The following is a 19,649-nucleotide window of genomic DNA, read 5'->3' on the forward strand; positions in this document are numbered from 1 at the left end:
CCACTTAAACATGAACATTTAAATCTTCATATAAAAATATGTCCACAAAAGACTAGCAAATGAATCAAGGTGGGAAATTTTGAATAAAAGTAAACAACGAATACAAAAACATACTATACATATACAATCTTTGAATACTATATCATTATCAAAATATAAGGAAGATTTGCAAACACAACTATAGTCATAAGTTCACACGTTATTTGCTTGTAAGAAACTAAAGCCAAAAATGGTAGTCCATATGTTCCAAATAATTTTCAATGTATAAGTAATCTTTATACTTGCATGTTGATACAAAAATTCATCAACATTGAAAACATATAAAGCCTTACACACTATGTAGAAATCACAAGAGCTTATATACAAGTGCAAAACAAAGCATACATAATTTATAACATATAGTGAACAGCATCAAAAAACTATAAGATGTTCATAACATTTTTAAAAATTTTGCTTGCAAGTGTTCTAAACAAAACTAAATTCTATTTAGGTGACTTAATATTGCCACATTAAAAAAACACCACAATGATCAACCCTAGAGCAAATCATGAATACTTTCAATTGCAAGCTACAGTTCAAGGACATATAACAATATATGGAATGCAACTAGATCACGTCAGGACCAACACTTCAATACAAAGTTGGAACCGCTTAACGCATAATGGACACATCTATCCATAACTTACATATATGCATAAAAATTGGAGACCTTGCCTTACAAGATTTATTCATCACCACTCGAAAAAAATAGACTACTTTACGCATTCAAATTATACAAAACTTCAAGGGCCATAGTGGTTTTTTTGGGGCATTTTTCATTGAGATGAGTTTTAAAAAAAGTGCCGCCTTGTATGAAAGGTTGGTCAGACCAAAGGAGTACCTTAATTACAAACAAGAGTGCACAAGTGCTCGTGGCCACTGCCTCCTAGCATAGTGGTAAAGCAAGCACTTTCAAATGCAAAAGAGAAAGCAAATGATTTTTTAAAGAGAGTTGGGCTATTAATATCATTAAATGGCAATTTAACACACAGAACTTAGTTTTTTTTTAAAGATGGAAATTCATAAAAGACATCCAATCTTCCACTATAGCACTCCTCTAAGAAGGCATGCTAATAAAAAGGCAATGCTAAAAAGGGTCAACACCCCAAAAGCTCAGCTAGAAAGCTTAAGGTTCTAAAAATGGTTAATACCCCAAAAGCTCAACTAAAAAAATTAAGGTTCTAGAGCCTTGATAAGTCTTTTCAAAGCTCTTTTTTTTTTTCCAAAATAAACATTACATATATTATATATATAAGAAAAATTAGTCTCATAAAACGAGACAATTACAAAGACTTCATACATTCCTCTACTTTGTAACTCACAAGCCAAATATCTTCCACCCTCATGCTCTTAAAGGGAATTCTCAATGCAACTTCCAATTCTTGAAAACAACCGCCTAATCTGAACTACTTCTCAAAAACCATCCTGGTTCTAGAATGCCAAATTCAACTAATTATGACAGCTCTAATAAGTTGCCAAGCTTTCCACAAAACATCATTCATGCCCCCCTTATCCCCTAATAGAGAAACCTTGCATCTTAGCAGAAAACATATTTGAACGCTATTAAACCACTGGATAGTCCTTTTCTATCGACGGATAGGTAATATATTAGGACATTCCTACAGTATGTGGAATATACTCTCCTCCCTCGATTTGCAAAGTGCACAAAATGCCGAGACTTTCGGGTTCCAATTGGACACCCTAGTTTTCACAGGTAGCTTGCCAATGAGCACCCTCCATAACATTAGATTATTCCTAAAGTATCGTGTAGCACCCCAAACCCCATCCAACCTTCTCATCCAAGCATTTACTCTATCTTTGGGGGCATCCTTTATCCAATCTCTATAAGTCATTGCTACTATCCAATCTCTACATGGCATATACAAGTCCTTCAATGTGCATTTACGACATCATTCACAAAACCTATCAAATTACCTTTATTAACACAAACTTGGAAGGTTGGCCAATCACTCCTCACATTACATAGCACATGTTGTATAATCATCCTTTGAGCATTAAACAAGCTATACTGCCTTCAGGGTAAAGCTACTTCTGCATTAAGCCACATTCCTCCTCCTGGATCCCATACATTCCTAAAAGATAGTAAACCTTTTGAACATAGATTCTTTACCTAATTTCCCTCAATCACAAGAGGTCCCTCTGTAAGCCCACTTAGGTAGCCATAATGATCTATTAAGAGAAGTATCACCTTGCATTAGGCCACTTCTCTCCCGCAAAACACCAAAGAATGACATTTTCCAACCAGTAACCAACTTATTGAGCATTTTGGATTGTGGGAATTTAACTTCATATTTGCATAGCACTATGTCTTGCCATGGTGCACGAACTCCCCATGGCCCATTCATAGCTATCAAATGTTTGGAAATTACTGCCCATGGTTGATCAAAATGCACCTTCAAGAACCACTTAGCATTCAACCTCTTGCATTTCTGAACCATTCCTTCCAACCCAAGACCACCCTCTCTTTTTTCTGCCACCATAATACTCTAATCAATGGAGTGTCACTGATCTCCTCATACAAAGTCTCTTATTATCCTATCCATTTTCTTTAGCAAATTATTTGAAATGGAAATACAGGCATGACATAATATAGAGATTGATGTTAATACATGCTCAGCAACTATAATCCTGCCTGCAAATGATAGCTTAGCACTCTCCCAAGTTGCAAATTTATTCTGCACTTTATTCATGCATTCAAATTTGTCTTTCAAGCTAATTGCAAATCCTATAGGGCATCCCAAGTATCTAACAATTTCTCTTGCTCCAATCCATTTAAAAGCAAAAGTTGTAGTCCAGCCTGGCAAATCATCCCATCCCAACCACATTGCAGTTGTCTTATCTTGGTTAATCTTCAAATCTGAGACCAGTGAAAACTCTAGAAAAAATAATCAGAAATTCTTGATATTCTCATCTCTTCCCGCAAGTAAACAAGTGTCATCTCATCATAAAAAAATAAAGTATACACATAAGATCAATTTGCTAAAGGCAATCCCCTAATGCATTCTTGATTTCGATAGTAATCCAACTGACAAAGCAAAGGTTCTGTAACAATAACAAAAAGCAATGGAGCCAATGGCCATCCTTGCCTTATAGATCTCTTTAATGCAAGGGAGCCTCTTAAGTATCCATTTAATGATAGCATGGCATAAGCATTAGAAAACAAAACAACAGTCATTACACAGAATCCTTGCCCAAACCCCAACCTCTGCATGGTAGCAATGATAAAGCTCTGATTATCATAAGCTTTTTCCAAATCCAAGTTCAAAAGAACAAATTTCTCATTGTGCAATACAACACAGTCAATAGCAAGCATCACATTAAGGACTACATCATGAATATCTTGGCCAAACACGAACCCATTTTGCTTGGCATGAATGATTGTGCAAATTATAAATTTAACTCTATTTGCCATAGCTTTGGCCATCACTTTATAGACACAATTCAACATAGTGAGTGGCCTCCAATGCCAAGGCAAATGTCTATTCTGGCCCTTAGGTATTAACTTCACAATACCAAAATTATCTACGTGGCATGAATCCCCTTATAAGGCACCAATTTATCAAAGTGGTCATGTCCTTGCCACAAATTTGCTAGAAATGTTGATAAAACTCTATGGGAATCCCATTCGGGCCTAGGGATGTTCCCTTAGCCATTGAGAATACCTTAAACTTGATCTCATCCAAGGAGAAAGGCCTCTATAAGAGAACCGCCTCATAAGGCATAACACATCTCTGCATCTTACTAAGAAAGGCGTCAACTATAAGGCGCCAACTTATCAAAGTGGTCATGTCCTTGCCACAAATTTGCCAGAGATGTTGATAAAACTCTATGGGAATCCCATTCGCAACTTGATCTCATCCCAGGAGAAAGGCCTCTATAAGAGAACCACCTCATCAAGTATAACACATCTCTGCATCTTATCAACAAAGGCATCAACCCTCAATTTGTAATCTAGAGCAAGAGGAGGCATTGTTTCCACTATGTTTTCCAAAAATTTCACAGAGACATCTGCAATCAAATTCTCATGAAATACTCTTATCCCTTCCTTGTTGACTACCAAATAAATATTCTTGTGCAATCTCTTTTGCTTCATCGCATTAAAGAAAAAGGCGGACGGCCTATCTTCATCTTGCAACCATCTTATCCTTGTATCTTAAGCATGGCATATTTGTGGCATGCTTAACCGATCTCAAAAAGAGCTCCATAGCAATTAGTATAGGTGGGAGAATATTCATCAAGTCTCTCTTTAATAGCTGCCAACACACATTCTCTAACCTATATTGCCTCCTTCTCATGTCCTTTCATTGTTCTAGCTCTAGACCATCCAAAACCTTTAGAAAGGGCCATTATTGCTCTAATACAAGCCTCCCATTCATTCATGGGATTTGCATACTTTCTGGATTCCTTCCTTCAAGCTTCTATCACAACTTGAGCAAAACAAGGTATAGCCGAAAATTCTTAAAAGGAACTGGCATATTCTCTACCTGTCTCAATGGAAGAAGATCAAAACCCAATAGTAGAGGGAAATGATAAGAAGAAACCAGACCCGTTAAAACCTCCCCTTAAAACTCTGGCCAGAACCATCATCCATTCTCAGTGAAATAGAATCTATCGAGTCGAGTAGCCATCCAACTCTCATCAAAGTGTTTGTTATGCTAGGTAAAGACTTTGCAACTTCTTAAACAATCATAATCTACCCTGTCCACAAGATTCTAAGCATACTTTAAAATTTGACTTTATTTAAGCTGCCCTCATGCGACCAATCAACAGTGTCAATTGCATTATTCCATCCCTAGGCACACCACTTGTTTACCTACAATAGAGTATCGAAGTCTTTGACACAGCATGGCTCCTGCACAATTGAGGGTGTAAACAGACACTATGAAAAAGTTACACCCTTGAACCTCTAACTCTGCCATCTAATATTCACCTACTCCATCCTTGAATATTCGTACAACAAAGAACTTGACTACACCAGTAAAACCGTACCTCCTTTTCCATTAACAAGGCAACTCCACAGGATCTGATGTCTCAGGAGATTCCTGACATCAAATCTTGCATTTTCTACCTTGAGTTTATGTAAAGCCAAAATTGAGGGTTTCTTTTGTCGAACTAACTTTCTTACGGATTCCTTCTTCCATGTCGAACACATACCTGTAATGTTCTAGGTCATCGTGACAGCTAAAGAGTTCTTATAAGTGCCATGCATGTTAGGTTGAAACCTCCCGTTCCATTTCCTTTGCCACATCTACCTTACCTTTCTTAACTCATGTCTTCTCTTTGATAGATCCTTCAGTGACCTCCTTAACAATTTGCTCAATTTATACTTTCTGTCGATCATCAGATTGCACCTCTTTGCTTTGATCGATGCCCTTGCTAATTGATCTTGAACAATTTCCATGCACATTACTCTTCGATGCCTCAGGTAAACGTTCATGCATGGCCTCCTTGTTCTGTTTATCTTCCATGCAGACTTCCTCTAGAGTAGGTAGATGCTCGTATACTTCTGCATGTCAACAAGGGCAATCTTGAGCAAAATGCCCCAAAGATCTACAAAGATAGCATGCGTCAGGAAAGTTCTCGAATCGAACTTCAATGAAAGCACTCTAACTGTTAGGAAGGTTACACTCCAAACCTTTCGGAGTGTCCTTCCTCCTATCCCACAACAAGCAAACTCTGGGTGATGATTTTTTACCCTAAACTGATGGCATATAAAGCACTTTTCCCAGGAGCGAAGCAATCTTCTCCAACTCAAAGACTAGTAGCTCATTGATATTTGGAAACTGTACCCATACTGGGCATTCGAACTGCAATACCTCTTGTGATGTAAAGTCTACGCTCCAAAGGATGGCATAAACCAAGTTCCCTCTATAACCCACTTAGCTAGAAACCAACCACTCTCTGTCTCCAGCATTCCTAACTATCAATTGATAAAAGTCCTTACCAATGAACCAAAAATCAACCAAAGAACACTTGTTATGGTAGGTGTAGTTGAACCATTTTTTGAACTCCTCCTGCTAAGGGACCCTTCCCAAGAAAAACATGAAAAATCCACAGTCCTAGATTCTCAAGTACTCTTTGCATGGTTGCTTAGGCTTAATATCCACAGGTATCCATAGTACTCTCTTGGATACTGCGTCATTCCCTTGCATAGATTGTCTTTTTCGAATGTTGATCTTTTGGAAATCATATTCCAAACAAATTAGATCGACAAGATCAATCATGCTCCTTGAGAATCTGGCTACCTTAACAAATGAACTAGCGTTGCATGTCATCTTTGTGTCCATGTTCTCCTCCACATACATTTTAAGCACTTTTCGCGTTCCATCCTCCAATGCATTCGAACTAGTAGTCTCTCCTTGAGCTCACAGCTTATTCACAGCCATGTTGTGAGTTAAGTCTGAGAACTCAACTCCGATAAGGGGAGCCATGAACAAACGGTGCCATAACCCATTCTTGCTGCATTTTAAAAGTCCGCTACGGGGACATATTAATACGTCTCATAAGCACAGAAATAGAGCTTCCATGGCTTCCCTTGCACCATGTCCTCTATCCCACCACTCCAACCCCACATTTACGTCGTCGCGGCTGATCGATAGCTGCCTTGCTCTCAAGCTGGCATCCCTCCCCCTCTCATCTCGCTCTTTCGCTTCTGTCACGTCCAGTTCCTCCACTACCGTCTCTGACCGCTGCATTATTGGACCTTTCTGCCCACGCTTCTCTTCCCTTCCCAGCATCAGCTTTTTTCGGGGCAATTCTCGCTCAACCAATCGCGTGCAGGTTTCGAGCAAAAGTGCTGCCCCTCGTTTTTCATTGGTGTCTTCATCGAGTATTCGCCCGGTTATCCCAGCACGTTGTGCCAACTACAATGGAGCTCCGATTCTGATGGACGAACAAGGTATGCAATGTGAACAAGGGAAAGGCATAGACTTGTTCATGATTTTTTACCACGGTGACGTGTATGCCCTATCACGTACCTACCGCGGGCACTTTTGCTTGGCTCGTTTTCGGAGAGCTACTGATGAATTTTTGATATTCTTCTCCCTAAGTATCATGACAGCGTCCCAGGCCTTTGAGGAAACCAAGTCGAAGGATAAGTTTGAGCCTCTTCCTCGATTCGCTCCATAGATCCAACTTGGCCTATGAGTTTACAGACTGCATCTGAGCGGATCTGAGCCTATAAAAGGCTGCTGCCAATCTGGCAGTCTTTGCCTGCCCACGTGACCTTCCTAGAAGGCTGACCTGCCTATAGCTAGCTAGAGAGAGAGAGAGAGAGAGAGAGAGAGAGAGAGAGAGAGCTACACAGGCTGCCACATCATCCGCAGCTGGTTAATAGAATCAAGGGTTCCCTTCATGATGGTCTACATCCTGCCCAATAAGGCTTCATACCTCGTATACATATCGTGGATAATGTTGCCAATGCCTATGTTGAGAATTCAGTGTGCTTTATGCTGATGGTACTTTTCTATCTTTTCCTCTGGAAATCAGGCAGTATGGTTTGGGGCTGCATTATTGACCTGTTTGGCATTATCTTTCTCAGATGCTTCAATGTTTCCTCCGAGTGCCAAAGTTGGAGCTCACTTCTTGACTTAAGGATTGGGCTCTACATCATGAGGGTTCAGGTAGACGTCCATCATTATTGGCTAACATCACAGTGGCCAGCTTGTATAGGGTTTTGATGCCTCCACCTTGGGTTTCAACGAGGGCAAATCACATTTGCAAAAAAAAAAAAAAAAGGCAAATCACATTTGGGCTATGACTTGTACTCTAAATTGGTGGTGGAAAAATCTGGCTCCTTGTCGATAGGTCCTTTTGTGGAGAGTGATGCTTGGAGTTTTTCCTTTCGGTCAACTCGTGGCACGAAGACATATTGCTCTTGCTATTTGTTGTAGATGTTTGGCTCCAAGGGAATCTTTGTCTCACCTTTTTCAGCATTGCCCTAGGACTGTCGATTTTTTATAGTTACTCAAGTAGCGTCTCTAAGCACGGTTTCCTACTGCTTGCTTTGGCAAATAGCACTTATTTGGCTATTTGGGATCTATCCTCAACGACATGGTGTGATCTTTTCTTCACATGGGCTCAATATTGGGGACTATGGACTCTGTGGAAGGATAGGAATCATTGAGTCTTTGGCGATTCCCTTTCCTAAGTTTCACTTCTTCCAAATGTCACTACAACAATCATTTTACGATTGTATGCTCGTGAGATAGATTATCGTACTTATTGTACTCTAATGCCATTTTCTGATGTAATTGCATGTTCCTTTTCTAGGAATTGCATATTGTAACATTAAGTTACATGGATTTCTAAAAAAAAAGTGTGTGTGTGCACGTGCGTGCACACACACTCTTTTTTTGTAGAGCAGACACACACACACACACACACACAGAGTTTTTGGTGAAATCACACACACACTTTTTTTTTGTTAAGCGAAATCACACACACACACACACTTTTTTTTGGGTAAAATCCAGTGCGTTGTATTTATATTGTCATAACTTTACAAGAGGGAAAGTCTCCAAGATGGAGAGTGTCCCACAGATCAGAAGCATAAAAAGAAAAGCTCAATGCAAGATGCATGTATATCACCCTCATGGCAGGCATCATATAAAGATTGCCGCAATGAGGCTCTAAAAGATTCATATGACTTTTGAAACTGACGGCCCAAGTATGCCAGATTATGCTCTTCCCAGATTGTCCAAAGAGCCCAATATCTCACCCATGAAAAAAAGAGTGAGTATTGAGATAAAGGCGTCCTAAATCTGCCAAATAACCAAAAATGTTTCCCAAATATGTGACTCGGGAAACGGAGGCGAAGATGATCTGAAATTTTCCCAAGGAGGTTCCGAGTAGACGGGCAATGCCAAAGCAAATGAGGGACAGTCTCTGAAGGAGCGTGACACCGTAAGCAAGTGGGTGAAGCAATGTGACGTTTGGCAAGTGTGATTCCCACTGACAGTGTGCCGGTCATGCATCTCCAAAGAAAAAGTCTTTGTTTCAAAGGCATTTTACACCTCCATAATAGTCGGAGATTCTTCCGCCACCATGAAAGGGGCTGCCTGATATGCCACAGAGTATTAGCATATTGATGAATCCAAGGGGCAGGCTGAAGAAGCTTGTAGACTTTGATGGAGGTCAAAACAGGCAGAGGAATAGGACGAGAGCATGTAGCAGAGGGGTACAATTGCCAATCCATAAGCCTGTCTGTGTCAGCCACAGGGGGAATAGGTAGAAAAGGATGCAAGAGATCAGCAATTTTCTTCCATATCAATCTGTGATGCATTCCCAATGCATAAGAGGCAGTGGCCTGAGGAAAAGATAAGACATGGCCATGATCATCTACCACGTCATTGATGTATCTAATTCCCAATTTCATGAGATTATATGCCCTAACCGGTTCCTGTAAAGCAAGTGGAGTGTCAAAGATGGCACTCCAATGAATACTTTCTTTCCTCATTGAGTTTGTCCCCGAATGATTATCAGGAGCCCATTTGACTTTAGAAAGCACTTGTTTCCAGTCCAGTATCAGAGCAGTAGAGCAAGGGCATCCAGGAATCTTCCCTACAAATCTCCCAATGACAACCTCCCAATGATCAATAGTCCAATGGCCATAAGCATTTGTCCTCATGTTGACACACATGGATGCTATCATACAAGTCCATGGCTGTTTTTGACGGAAAAAGGTATGGAGCATAGTCGCCTTCCTTGCAAGTACATGATATCTGATATTTAGAACATTAAGTCCTCCATGCATCCTAGGGGAGCACACCATTTTCATCTTCAGCAGTCTCAATGCTTTCACAGCAGTTTTTGTCTTCCATAACAGCTCCATAGCTTGAGACATAAAAGCTGATATATCTCTAGCGGACCAATGTAGTAAAGGCAAGAAGAACTGAACATAAGACATGACAATAGACTAGACTATTCTGAGCCTGACATGAAGTGGCTAAGTAGAGATTTTTCAATATTCCAATTTATGTTGAAGTCTTTGGAAGATCCATTTTAGCTGCTGCTTCCTGGTGATATGCCATCCTATAGGATATCCCAAATGCCTGACTACATCTTTGGAATGCTCTATCTGACTAGGCCAGAGAATAGAATGCCAGTCACATTGTTTCAGGGGAAGCAATTTGGATTTGTCAAAGTTGATATGCAATCCCAATCCATACAATGATAATGTGGTCATAAGCATGCGGACTTCCCGAGGAGAGTTCTGTGGCATAAAAAAGGAATCATTAGCATATGCTTGTGCCAAAAAAGATGCAGTCCCAGGGATTTTAAGACCAATCATCTGTCCTGTGCTTGTAAGATGATCAAGATACATCAGGAGGGGATGAGTCGCAATGGCATAGAAAAGAGCACTAAGGGGGCAGCCCTGTCTGACTGATCTACCCAATGTCCATGACCGAGATAGATGGCTTCCGAGAACGCACTGGGAAGTAGAGTCAGAATAAAGCCAATAAATTGCATTTGCTATCTTGGGACCAAAGCCCAACTTTGTCATGGTTTGAGAGATAAAATCCCATTGTACAGTATCAAATGCCTTAGTGATATCTACCTGCAATATGAGCACATCTTGATTCGAGTACTTAGCATATTCAATTGCAGTCAATGCATTGGAGATATTGTCATGGATTTGTCTTCGTGGCACAAACCCATACTGATGAGGATGAAGGCCCGCATTCAGAGTCCCATGAAGCCTATACACAATCATTTTGGCAATGAGTTTGTAAACTACAGGCATCAAAATAATAGGCCTCCAATCTGACATATGATCACAAAGATTTTTTTTTGGCACAAGTTTGATTATGCCATGCTTCCAAAGGTGCGGCAATTGATTTTCTTGCCAGGCAACATTGATCATTTGTAAGAGAACATCTTTCAAATCATCCCAGAAAGAAATATAAAATTCCACCGTAAGACCATCCCAGCCAGGGGACTTGTATTTGCCGAGATGGGACAATGCATTATCAAGTTCCGTGTCAGTAAAAGGTCTCTCAAATAAAAGAGCATCATCCATTTTCACTATCCAAGAAACATATTGAAGAAATTCAGTCCTCGCATCAGTCATTTGATTTGATGGGGAGCCAGGGGTAGAGAACAGTGTTTGGAAGTAATTTTGGCATTCATCTTGGAGATCAGAGAAAGAGTGCGTCCAAGATCCATCTAGTTTCCTTACCCTTAGACATGAGTTTTTCTTTCGAGTGGCATGCAGGCCCTGGAAGAAGGCTTTTGATGAGCAGCCCTTATCCATGAGGGGCTTCATTCTTGCTCTAATCTGCCATTTGTGCAATTTCCGCTGATCATTATCAGTCAGTTTGATCCGGGCTTGTGAGAGGGAATCATTTCTGATTCAGAAAGAGGCCTTAAATGTGAGAATTCAGTCAACTGTTGTGCTGTCCTTTTTGCCCATTTGACCTCATTCCTCCATGTAGCCATGTGCCATTTTCCATAGTCCCTAATGACATTCTGTATACGAGAGACAAAGCTGTCCCAAGCATAATTCATGTCCTCCTGAGCATGCAAAAGCAAGGGATGAATTGCAAATCTGATCATTTGCTGGAAATATTGATGTCGAAGATAAGCCTGATTAACATGTAGTAATCTGCTGGAGAGGGTCGGCAAATCATCCAGTGGCATACGAAATTGCAGATTTAACCATAATGGGGCATGATCTGACAATCCCAATGAGAAATCTATGAGGAGATGAAGGCTAAAATCTGCATATTGTTGTGGATAGAACAGATACCATCTGTCAAGCTTTGCCCAGTAGGTGGTAAATGCATTATGATGGAAAGTATATCCGGGCACTGACCCTTGTAGAAGCAGCCATAAATCTTCAGCCTGCACAGAGAGAAGCATGCTATCCCATTTCTGTCTTTCCGATGAAAGCATATGAGATCTTGAAGTGGTGTTATCTCTCAGCAGAGGAGAATTGTTAAAATCTCCACAGATAAATGTATTAGATCTCCATGGATATTTGCTTAAAGAATCCCATAGAGAAGCCCTCATGGCAGAGGTCTGGGAGGCATAAACTGATGCAAGCTCAAGAATGTCACCGTTGACATTACATTGTATGACTATCCATCGGCCACTGCTGTCATTGAATGCTAACTGAGGCTCCAGCTCATGTCTGACCATTATGCATACACCTGAGTAGGTAGTGGTACCAGCATAATATATATCATAGCTGCCAAAGTGATCATGATGACCAGCCTTAGAGTGTTGATTATGCTCTTGCAAACAAACAATATCTGGCTGCATTTTATGTACATAATTCCAGAAAAGCCTCCACTTTGAGACATTGCAGAGGCTCTGTACATTGTATGTAAAGCACTTAAGTGTTTGATGCATGAAAGAGATATATACAGGAAAGTATAAGTATGAAACAAGATATCAGAGCCTCTGCCTGCATGGGTTGCAGGCTTTCATGATCCATAAAAGATATGGCATTCTCCCCTTCTTCAGAATCACATATGGGGATACCCTTCTTCAAAACCCCCACCCAATTTTGAAGGACAGGAGCTGAAGTAGAAGCCTGTCGTGGTAAGGGAGAGGAAGCATCCCATTACCGAGATTGAAAGGGGCGTTGCTTCAATACAACCACCTTCTTAGGCTGTTGAAAACCATCCCGATCTGTCCCCACGGATTCCTTCATCTTCTCTTTTTCTTTTTCTTTCCCTTTTCCAACAAGTGATTGCACCTGATTAACTGGTTTAGCATTCTTTGCTGCATTTCGATTTGCTGCCTTGGCTTGCAAATTCTCATTCTTTTCCCTTGTCTGAGGCGGCAAGGCATTAGGAGGGGGTTGATGCAGAACCATTGGGCATTCAGAGGCTAGATGCCCAAACTTGTGGCAGGCAAAGCATGCGCCTGCAAATACACCCCATTTCAAGTCAAAAAACTTTTTCCCCAATTGCACACCCTCAACTTCCACAACAATAGAAGGAGGGGTAGGTATGTCAGTGTCCCAGAGGATGCAAATACGATTTCCCATGGGGCGTGGAGGACAAACGACCTGTCCCAATGAAGCGGCTAGGCCAGGCAATTTTTCATGCATATAGTCCGGGAAGTAACAACCTCCACCCATACAGGACAATGATGACGTATAAGACTTTGGTAATCCTTGTTTGGGGACCAAGGCATGGCATGTACCATCTGCTTCCCATAGAAGAGGGGAGAAAGCTCAAGGAGCCTCTGCTTGCACAAAGCATCTGATAAATGCACCTCATAAAAGCCTCTGGAGGCAAAATAGACACCCTCTACAAAACATTCTCCAAGGATAGACTTGATCCATTGCGCAACATCACTACCGGCTGGGATTCTTCCTGGAAAGAAAATAATTACCGCGGTTTGAGATAGCTTCCTGAGAGGATTCACAAGGGAGGGCAATTTCAATTTGTATGTGACCTCCGGAACTGGTTTGCCCCATTCCTGTCGTGACTGCTGAAAGTCATCCTTGAGTGTATCAAACACATATTGAGCTTCCATAGTAAGCTCATCATCCTGTGATGCAGGCTGAGAAGGACGACGCTTGGCATCTGCAGATCTTTCTTTTCTAGCATATGTACAGACATCGGAACCTGAATCCATGATTGAGATATGGCAAAGCAAGGAAGAAATAGAGTGAAAGACAAAGCATACAGAGTAACTGTACGGAAAGGCACCGGGAGAAGGTGCAGAACAGTACGGCAGATGCTGTATGGAAGGCCTTGTGCGGGATAGGCTGTACGGAACAGCAGGAAGAAACTGTACGGAGAGTACTGTACGGACGAAGAGGTGCTGTACGGAAAAAACTGTACGGAGGGTCGTACACGAGATGAGCTGTACGGAGCAGCGGGAAAGCTGTACGGGATTCTGTACGGAGGATCGTACACGGGATTCTGTACGGACAAGGAGTGCTGACGAAAATGTACGAGATTGTATGGAAAGAGCCGGGGTGGTACGGAGAAGCTGAGTACATTGACGGTGTCGCGTCGTACAGAAGGGCTGACGAGAAAAGTAGAGACGTACGGAAGGACGGCGAATTGTACGGTCCTGCACACCGGGAGAGTCCGTACGGCGATCGTACGGACGTACGGACGTACGGACGTACGGGGAGATAACCTAGGAGGGTATCGGGCGCCTGCACTCACCGTCGCTCACCGTCGTCTCTCCACACACCACACACACACACACACGCACACACACACACACACACATGCATGCACACACTTTTTTTTTGTTCTAAGAGCCTTTCATTAAGAAGAATTTACATTCATAGCTGTGATACACACATATGCATACACGTGTGTGTGTGTGTGTGTATCCTAGGAGTGAATACTTATAAAGGAAGTTTTCTGATTTTCTAGCAGCCTGGGGTATCATATATGAGTGCACAGTGTCATACACTCCTCAACAAAATGGACTTGCAGAGCGGAATACGCGTATGGAATAATTATTTCATACACGTATGGTTCAGCCAACCATACACGTACGGACTCAACTATGGTGCTCTCCTACTTCATGCATATTTGCATCAAGGTATGCCCAAAATGGATGAGGGCTGCTGTGCTTTTTGATGTGTTTTGTGTGTGTGTGTGTGTGTGTGTGTGTAGATAGATAGATAGACATATATATATATATATATAGAGAGAGAGAGAGAGAGAGAGAGAGAGAGAGAGATATTTACGTAGACCAAAGGGTCTATGAGACTGAAAAGAAACTAGATACGATGAAACCTAAGGGTGGGGCTACTAAAATGGGTACCCCCAAAGGCTGATGCTTGTGACGAGAATTAAAAGTAGTACATCACTCTATTGCTGCAAGGAGAACCCACAAAGGGGGAGAAAACACCAAGGAGAATCCCCTCATCGTCTATGAATAGGTCAACCGTCTCTGAGTGACTAGAAGTGTGTATGCTGTCTGGGGGACCAACACTATTGGACGATTGGGGAGAGACAAGAGGAGCTCCTCTGATAGTGGCTCTAGATCTAGCAAGGGCTTGTGTTGAGAGAGAAAATCAGTGATAGAATGCTGCTATCACTCCGCCTGTCTTGGTCCATCCCTGCTCTTTGTTGCCTTTGTGATGTGGCCCGCTATTTGAGAAGTGCTATCATCACTCTAGTAGTGAATTCTCATGTCAAAGAGAGAGGATATGTCTACGGTCCTTATGTGAGTGTCCACTTGAGGTCAGATATGGCGAGTCATGTCCTCAGGCTCTCTACTGCTTCAGATCCCTTGCTGTCCTTGGCTCAAGTCACCGAAGAAAAAATCCGTGATCGTGCTCTGACTGGTCTCAGCCGGTGCCTCATGTGCTCTCCTCTATTTCTCGTATGAGTTGATCTCTGTGTCTCTAGGCCTCAAGAAGGAAAATAACCACCTGCCGCTGATCTTGATATGCTAGGAACTCTTTGAGTGGGCTGAAACCGGTACTGAAAAGACAGTGGTGCTGTCCACGGATCTCATAGTTTACCGAGCATCTGAAAGCATAGTGATCCTCTGTCTCGGTCTCCTGCATATCACATAAAGTGCAGATCCCTCTCTCTCTCTCTCTCTCTCTCTCTCGATGATATGATATGATTGCATTAAAGTGCTAGTGAGACACTTTAGGAACTATGGGACTAGCAAACACTATTAACTAGTAGTGATCCGTTCTATCGAGTGAGAAAATCTTACAGACTTGCTACATAGTGAGTACTTGTCGGGCTAGCTTGTGTGCTAGTCCTAGTACCTTGCTGCGGTTTTCCAAACCTCCTTTAAATAGCTTCTAGCTTTTTGGCTGGCTGCTCCAGCAGAAATTATAAATTATCTCTGCTGTCCCCATACCCTTCTCTGACGTAAATTGACTTAATGCCTCCCCTTCTAGAGCTGTCTTAGCGAGTAGTATGGGATAGGGTGTCTTTGGATTAACCCCTAACTCCCCTAATAGGGCCCGCCGGTTGGTGAAAATTACCATTAATTAGTCGTGGAGAAAGTAAGAGGGGTGAAAATGAAGGGGCTCGCTACCCTAAAGTATGTCCAAAAATTAAAGAAGTTTCTTGATGGAGGTCAAAGGCTCCTTAAAAAATCTACCACGGCCCATCTGTATCTGCCACCTCTTAGCTGATCGCAACGTCACCCTTTCATCTGCCTTCCTCTCCATGTTCTTCACTCTCTCTTCCTCTCCCTGTTCTTCCATCTGCGTCCCTCTAGAACCTCCTTGCTAAAATATCTCCCCTCCCCTTTCTTATCTTCCCCTCTATCATCATTTGGGACTTCTCTTAAGAAAATAAAGAGTAATCTTTATTAGAATTGACTCCGGTCAAAGAATGCTGAAGTTGGTTAACCAAGAATAAGTTTTATTGTCTTTACTTTTGCCTTGCATTGGTAAAAACATAACTGTGGGGACGCCCACAAGGGACTAGAAATAGTCCACGGACTAGAATGCATGCATTTGACTAACCTCTGACAGGTTAAAGTGTTGGTATTTGTTTTGGCAATGTGTAGGACCAAGAGGAGTGCAAAAAGGCCCAAGAATAAAAGGGGAAAGTGCAAAAAGCAGGTCCTACAAAGTAAAAAGCATCTAGAAGTGGTTGCCTACTTTATGGAGGACCCCACAAGGCCAAATCAGCCAAAAAATCTAGCACAATTTCCAAGAAAAGCTTCCTAAAGCTGAATTTAGGAAAGCTCAGCTTTTTGAAGAAAGTATGCCTAATTTGGCCTAGAAAAAGCTAAAAAGCTAGCCCCAGCTTATTAGAAAGCTCTTGCTTGGGAAGGTGTTTTCTTGCTGCACTTGACCTTTCCAGCCACCCACAGCAACTCTAGTTGCTGTAAATCAGGGTTTATTTCTTGACTGAGACCAAGATCTCCGAAAAGTAGATGAAGTGGGCAAATTTTCTGTCCATGTTTCATTTTCAGTTTGTCTATACTCTAGGATCTTGGAACGCTTTATCTAGAAGGCCTAAAGTGAATAATGTCACCATCAATTTACACAAAAAACTTGACTTTATCCTCTTTAAAGTCTTAGATTAGAGACATTGTAATTTGACTTATTTAACGAACCGGGACTTGGAGGCCATGAAAGAGTCCTTTATTTATAGGATCCAGATTTCGGAGAGACCATGACAAATATTCATCAGGGTGTATCATCTAGCTAGTATACATTGAAAGACAGATTTCTCATGAAAGATGATCATCTTTGTGTGACTCAAGACATGCGAGCCAAAGTTTTGGAAGAATGTCATGCTCCTCCTTATCCAGGGCATCGAGGTATTTTGTCTACTACATAGGCCATTGAGAGATATTTCTTTTGACCAAGGATGCGGAAAGACATTCACAAGTTTGTAACTGAATGTCGTACATGCCAAAAGGTAAAGTATGATAGGCACAAGACCCCAAGACTTCTCATGCCACTGCCCATACCTCAGGGACCGTGGGAAAGCATTGCCATGGATTTCATCTTTGATCTTCCTAGATCCCGATACGGGAATGATGGGATATGGACCATCATTGACAGGTTCAGCAAGCAGGCCCATTTCATTCCAGTAAGAAAAACTATTAAGGTAGACCACATGGCCAGATTGTTTTTGGCACATATCTTCAAGCAATATGGGATGCTTAAGTTGATTGTTAGTGATCGAGACCCCATGATGACTAGTTTATTCTGGAGAGCATTATTTGATAAGATGGGGACGAAGCTGGACTTTTCATCTTCTTTTCATCCTCAGTCAGACGGACAAAGTGAGAACGCCAATTCCAAGGGATTGGGTCTTCTCAAGTGTTATGCATCCGAGTAGAAAGTCGAATGGGAAAAGTATCTTCCACTCGTGGAATTTGCATACAATAATACTTGTTCATAGCTCCACGGAAAAGCCCCATTCGAAGTTATTTATGGAAAGGTGATTTTACCACTATCCTTAGAACAAAGGACGAGATATTTGCAGGCGACCAATATGTCCGAGACTTAGATACAACTTTCTCTCAAGTATGGGCAGCGATTGAAAGATCTCAACAAAAGCAAAAGGAGGCAGTAGACAAGCACCTGAGGGAGATGAATCTCCAAGAAGGAGACTGGGTCTTACTAAAGTTTGAAAAAGGACGACTCCGAAAGATGAAAGGAAAAGAGAAAGTATATCGAAAGTTGTCTCCTAGGTATTATGGACCATTCAGAGTTAGTGAGGCCATAAATGAAGTCGCTTTTCGACTAGAGCTGCCCGTTGGAAGATTCACAATGCTTTTCATGTGAGTCTTCTAAAGAAGTATCAAGGAACAGAACCCACAGAACAAGTTCAAGAAGAGCCACCTGAGTTGGAAGAGGACGAGGAGGTCCTCCAACCATAACAAATTGTATATCATCCAGAGAAGAAAGGACCTAGAGGCAAGGTTATCTGTAGATACCTTGTTAAGTTTAAGAATTATTTGGGTCTCTAGGTGTCTCTATAGGCCTGCCGCCGCTGAAGAAAAAATGAGGACTGTGTCATCTGTGTACAACAGTATCAGATCAGCAAAGCAAGCATCCCTCCAATGAAAGTTGCGATCTCATCGAGGTAGAGTCCAAAGAGTGTCGGGGTGTATGTGTGAGAGAGAGAGAGAGAGAGAGAGAGAGAGAGAGAGAGAGAGAGAGAGAGAGAGTCATATTAACGTCCGTGGGAGGCCTCACAGACCCATGGGACAAAAAGCAACATGTCAAAATGACTTACAACATCTGGATAAACCAGAGAGTCGAGGAGTACACAAGGCATCCCAGCTCGAGCTTATTATAGCAATACTAATCCTATCATAGAATGGCCTTCATTAAATCAGTTTAAGACAGAGAGTCTTTGGGTTTAGATTTGAAATCTCAAATTAATGCCAGTCCATCTCGGTAGACTGCCCATTTTCCAGCTTTGCGTGCATCCTTCACTTTAGAGAGTTCAATATTCCTTTGTTTGAGCTGAGTCGAAGTTAGCTCTTCAAATATCCACACCCTTGTACCCTTCAGCTTATTTGTTTGCCGGAGAATCCTGACTCTTCCTACCCTTTCCTTGAAATACACTTGTGCGTGTGTTCTTGTCCAAGTGATACAAGCTAATATCATTTTCATCCCAATCAACTTGTGGTATCCCCTTCTTGAAACATGTGAATTTCTCCTCTTGTGTGTACCCAAGGCAGCTAATGCATTCCTTTGGTAGCCCTCCAATGCGTAGTATTATCCTATTGGCCACTCCAGCTTCCTTCTCTTTGACTTTTGCATAAAGGTCTTCTTTGTTGACTTTGTGACTGGCTATGGTGGCCATCTCCTTCTTGGCTGAGCTGACTTGGGTGGAGATCATCTATGTGACCATAGAAACAAGTGTTGGTGCTGGTGGAGATGTGCTACAATGCTGTATTCCTTCTTGCCATTATTCTCCATGTCCTTCATCTTTCTTCCCCGAGCTGCAAGTTGGAGCCTGAGCTCTCTAGCTTTCTGCTGTAGTAAATATATATGTTCCTGTGGGTCTTAACTGATCCTTCGCTTGTAATGCAATGCTTAAGGGCTGGGCGTGGCTGCAATATCAGAGTAGGACAGTTTACTGATACAACTAGTGACAAAGGTTTTCACCTTTGGGAACTCCATAACGGCCTGTGAGTGGATGGGGGCCCCTTTGCTA

General features: G+C 41.8%; 1 protein-coding gene across 2 annotated transcripts in view; it reads left to right on the forward strand.

Annotated features, from left to right (window-relative positions):
- Positions 1 to 6,522: 6,522 nt before the first annotated feature.
- LOC147906258 (uncharacterized) overlaps positions 6,523 to 19,649 on the forward strand; it is a 60,945-nt gene continuing 47,818 nt past the window's right edge. For both annotated transcript variants that reach the window (XM_087377432.1, XM_087377437.1), the window contains exon 1: positions 6,523 to 6,958. In XM_087377432.1, coding sequence (XP_087233558.1) covers positions 6,586 to 6,958 — 373 coding nt within the window. In that variant the 5' untranslated portion in view covers positions 6,523 to 6,585. The remainder of the gene's footprint in view (positions 6,959 to 19,649) is intronic.

This window comes from Dipteris shenzhenensis, chromosome 1, assembly GCF_047967505.1.
Source record: "Dipteris shenzhenensis isolate YYH24624 ecotype China chromosome 1, Dip_SZ_1.0, whole genome shotgun sequence".
Lineage (NCBI taxonomy): Eukaryota > Viridiplantae > Streptophyta > Polypodiopsida > Gleicheniales > Dipteridaceae > Dipteris > Dipteris shenzhenensis.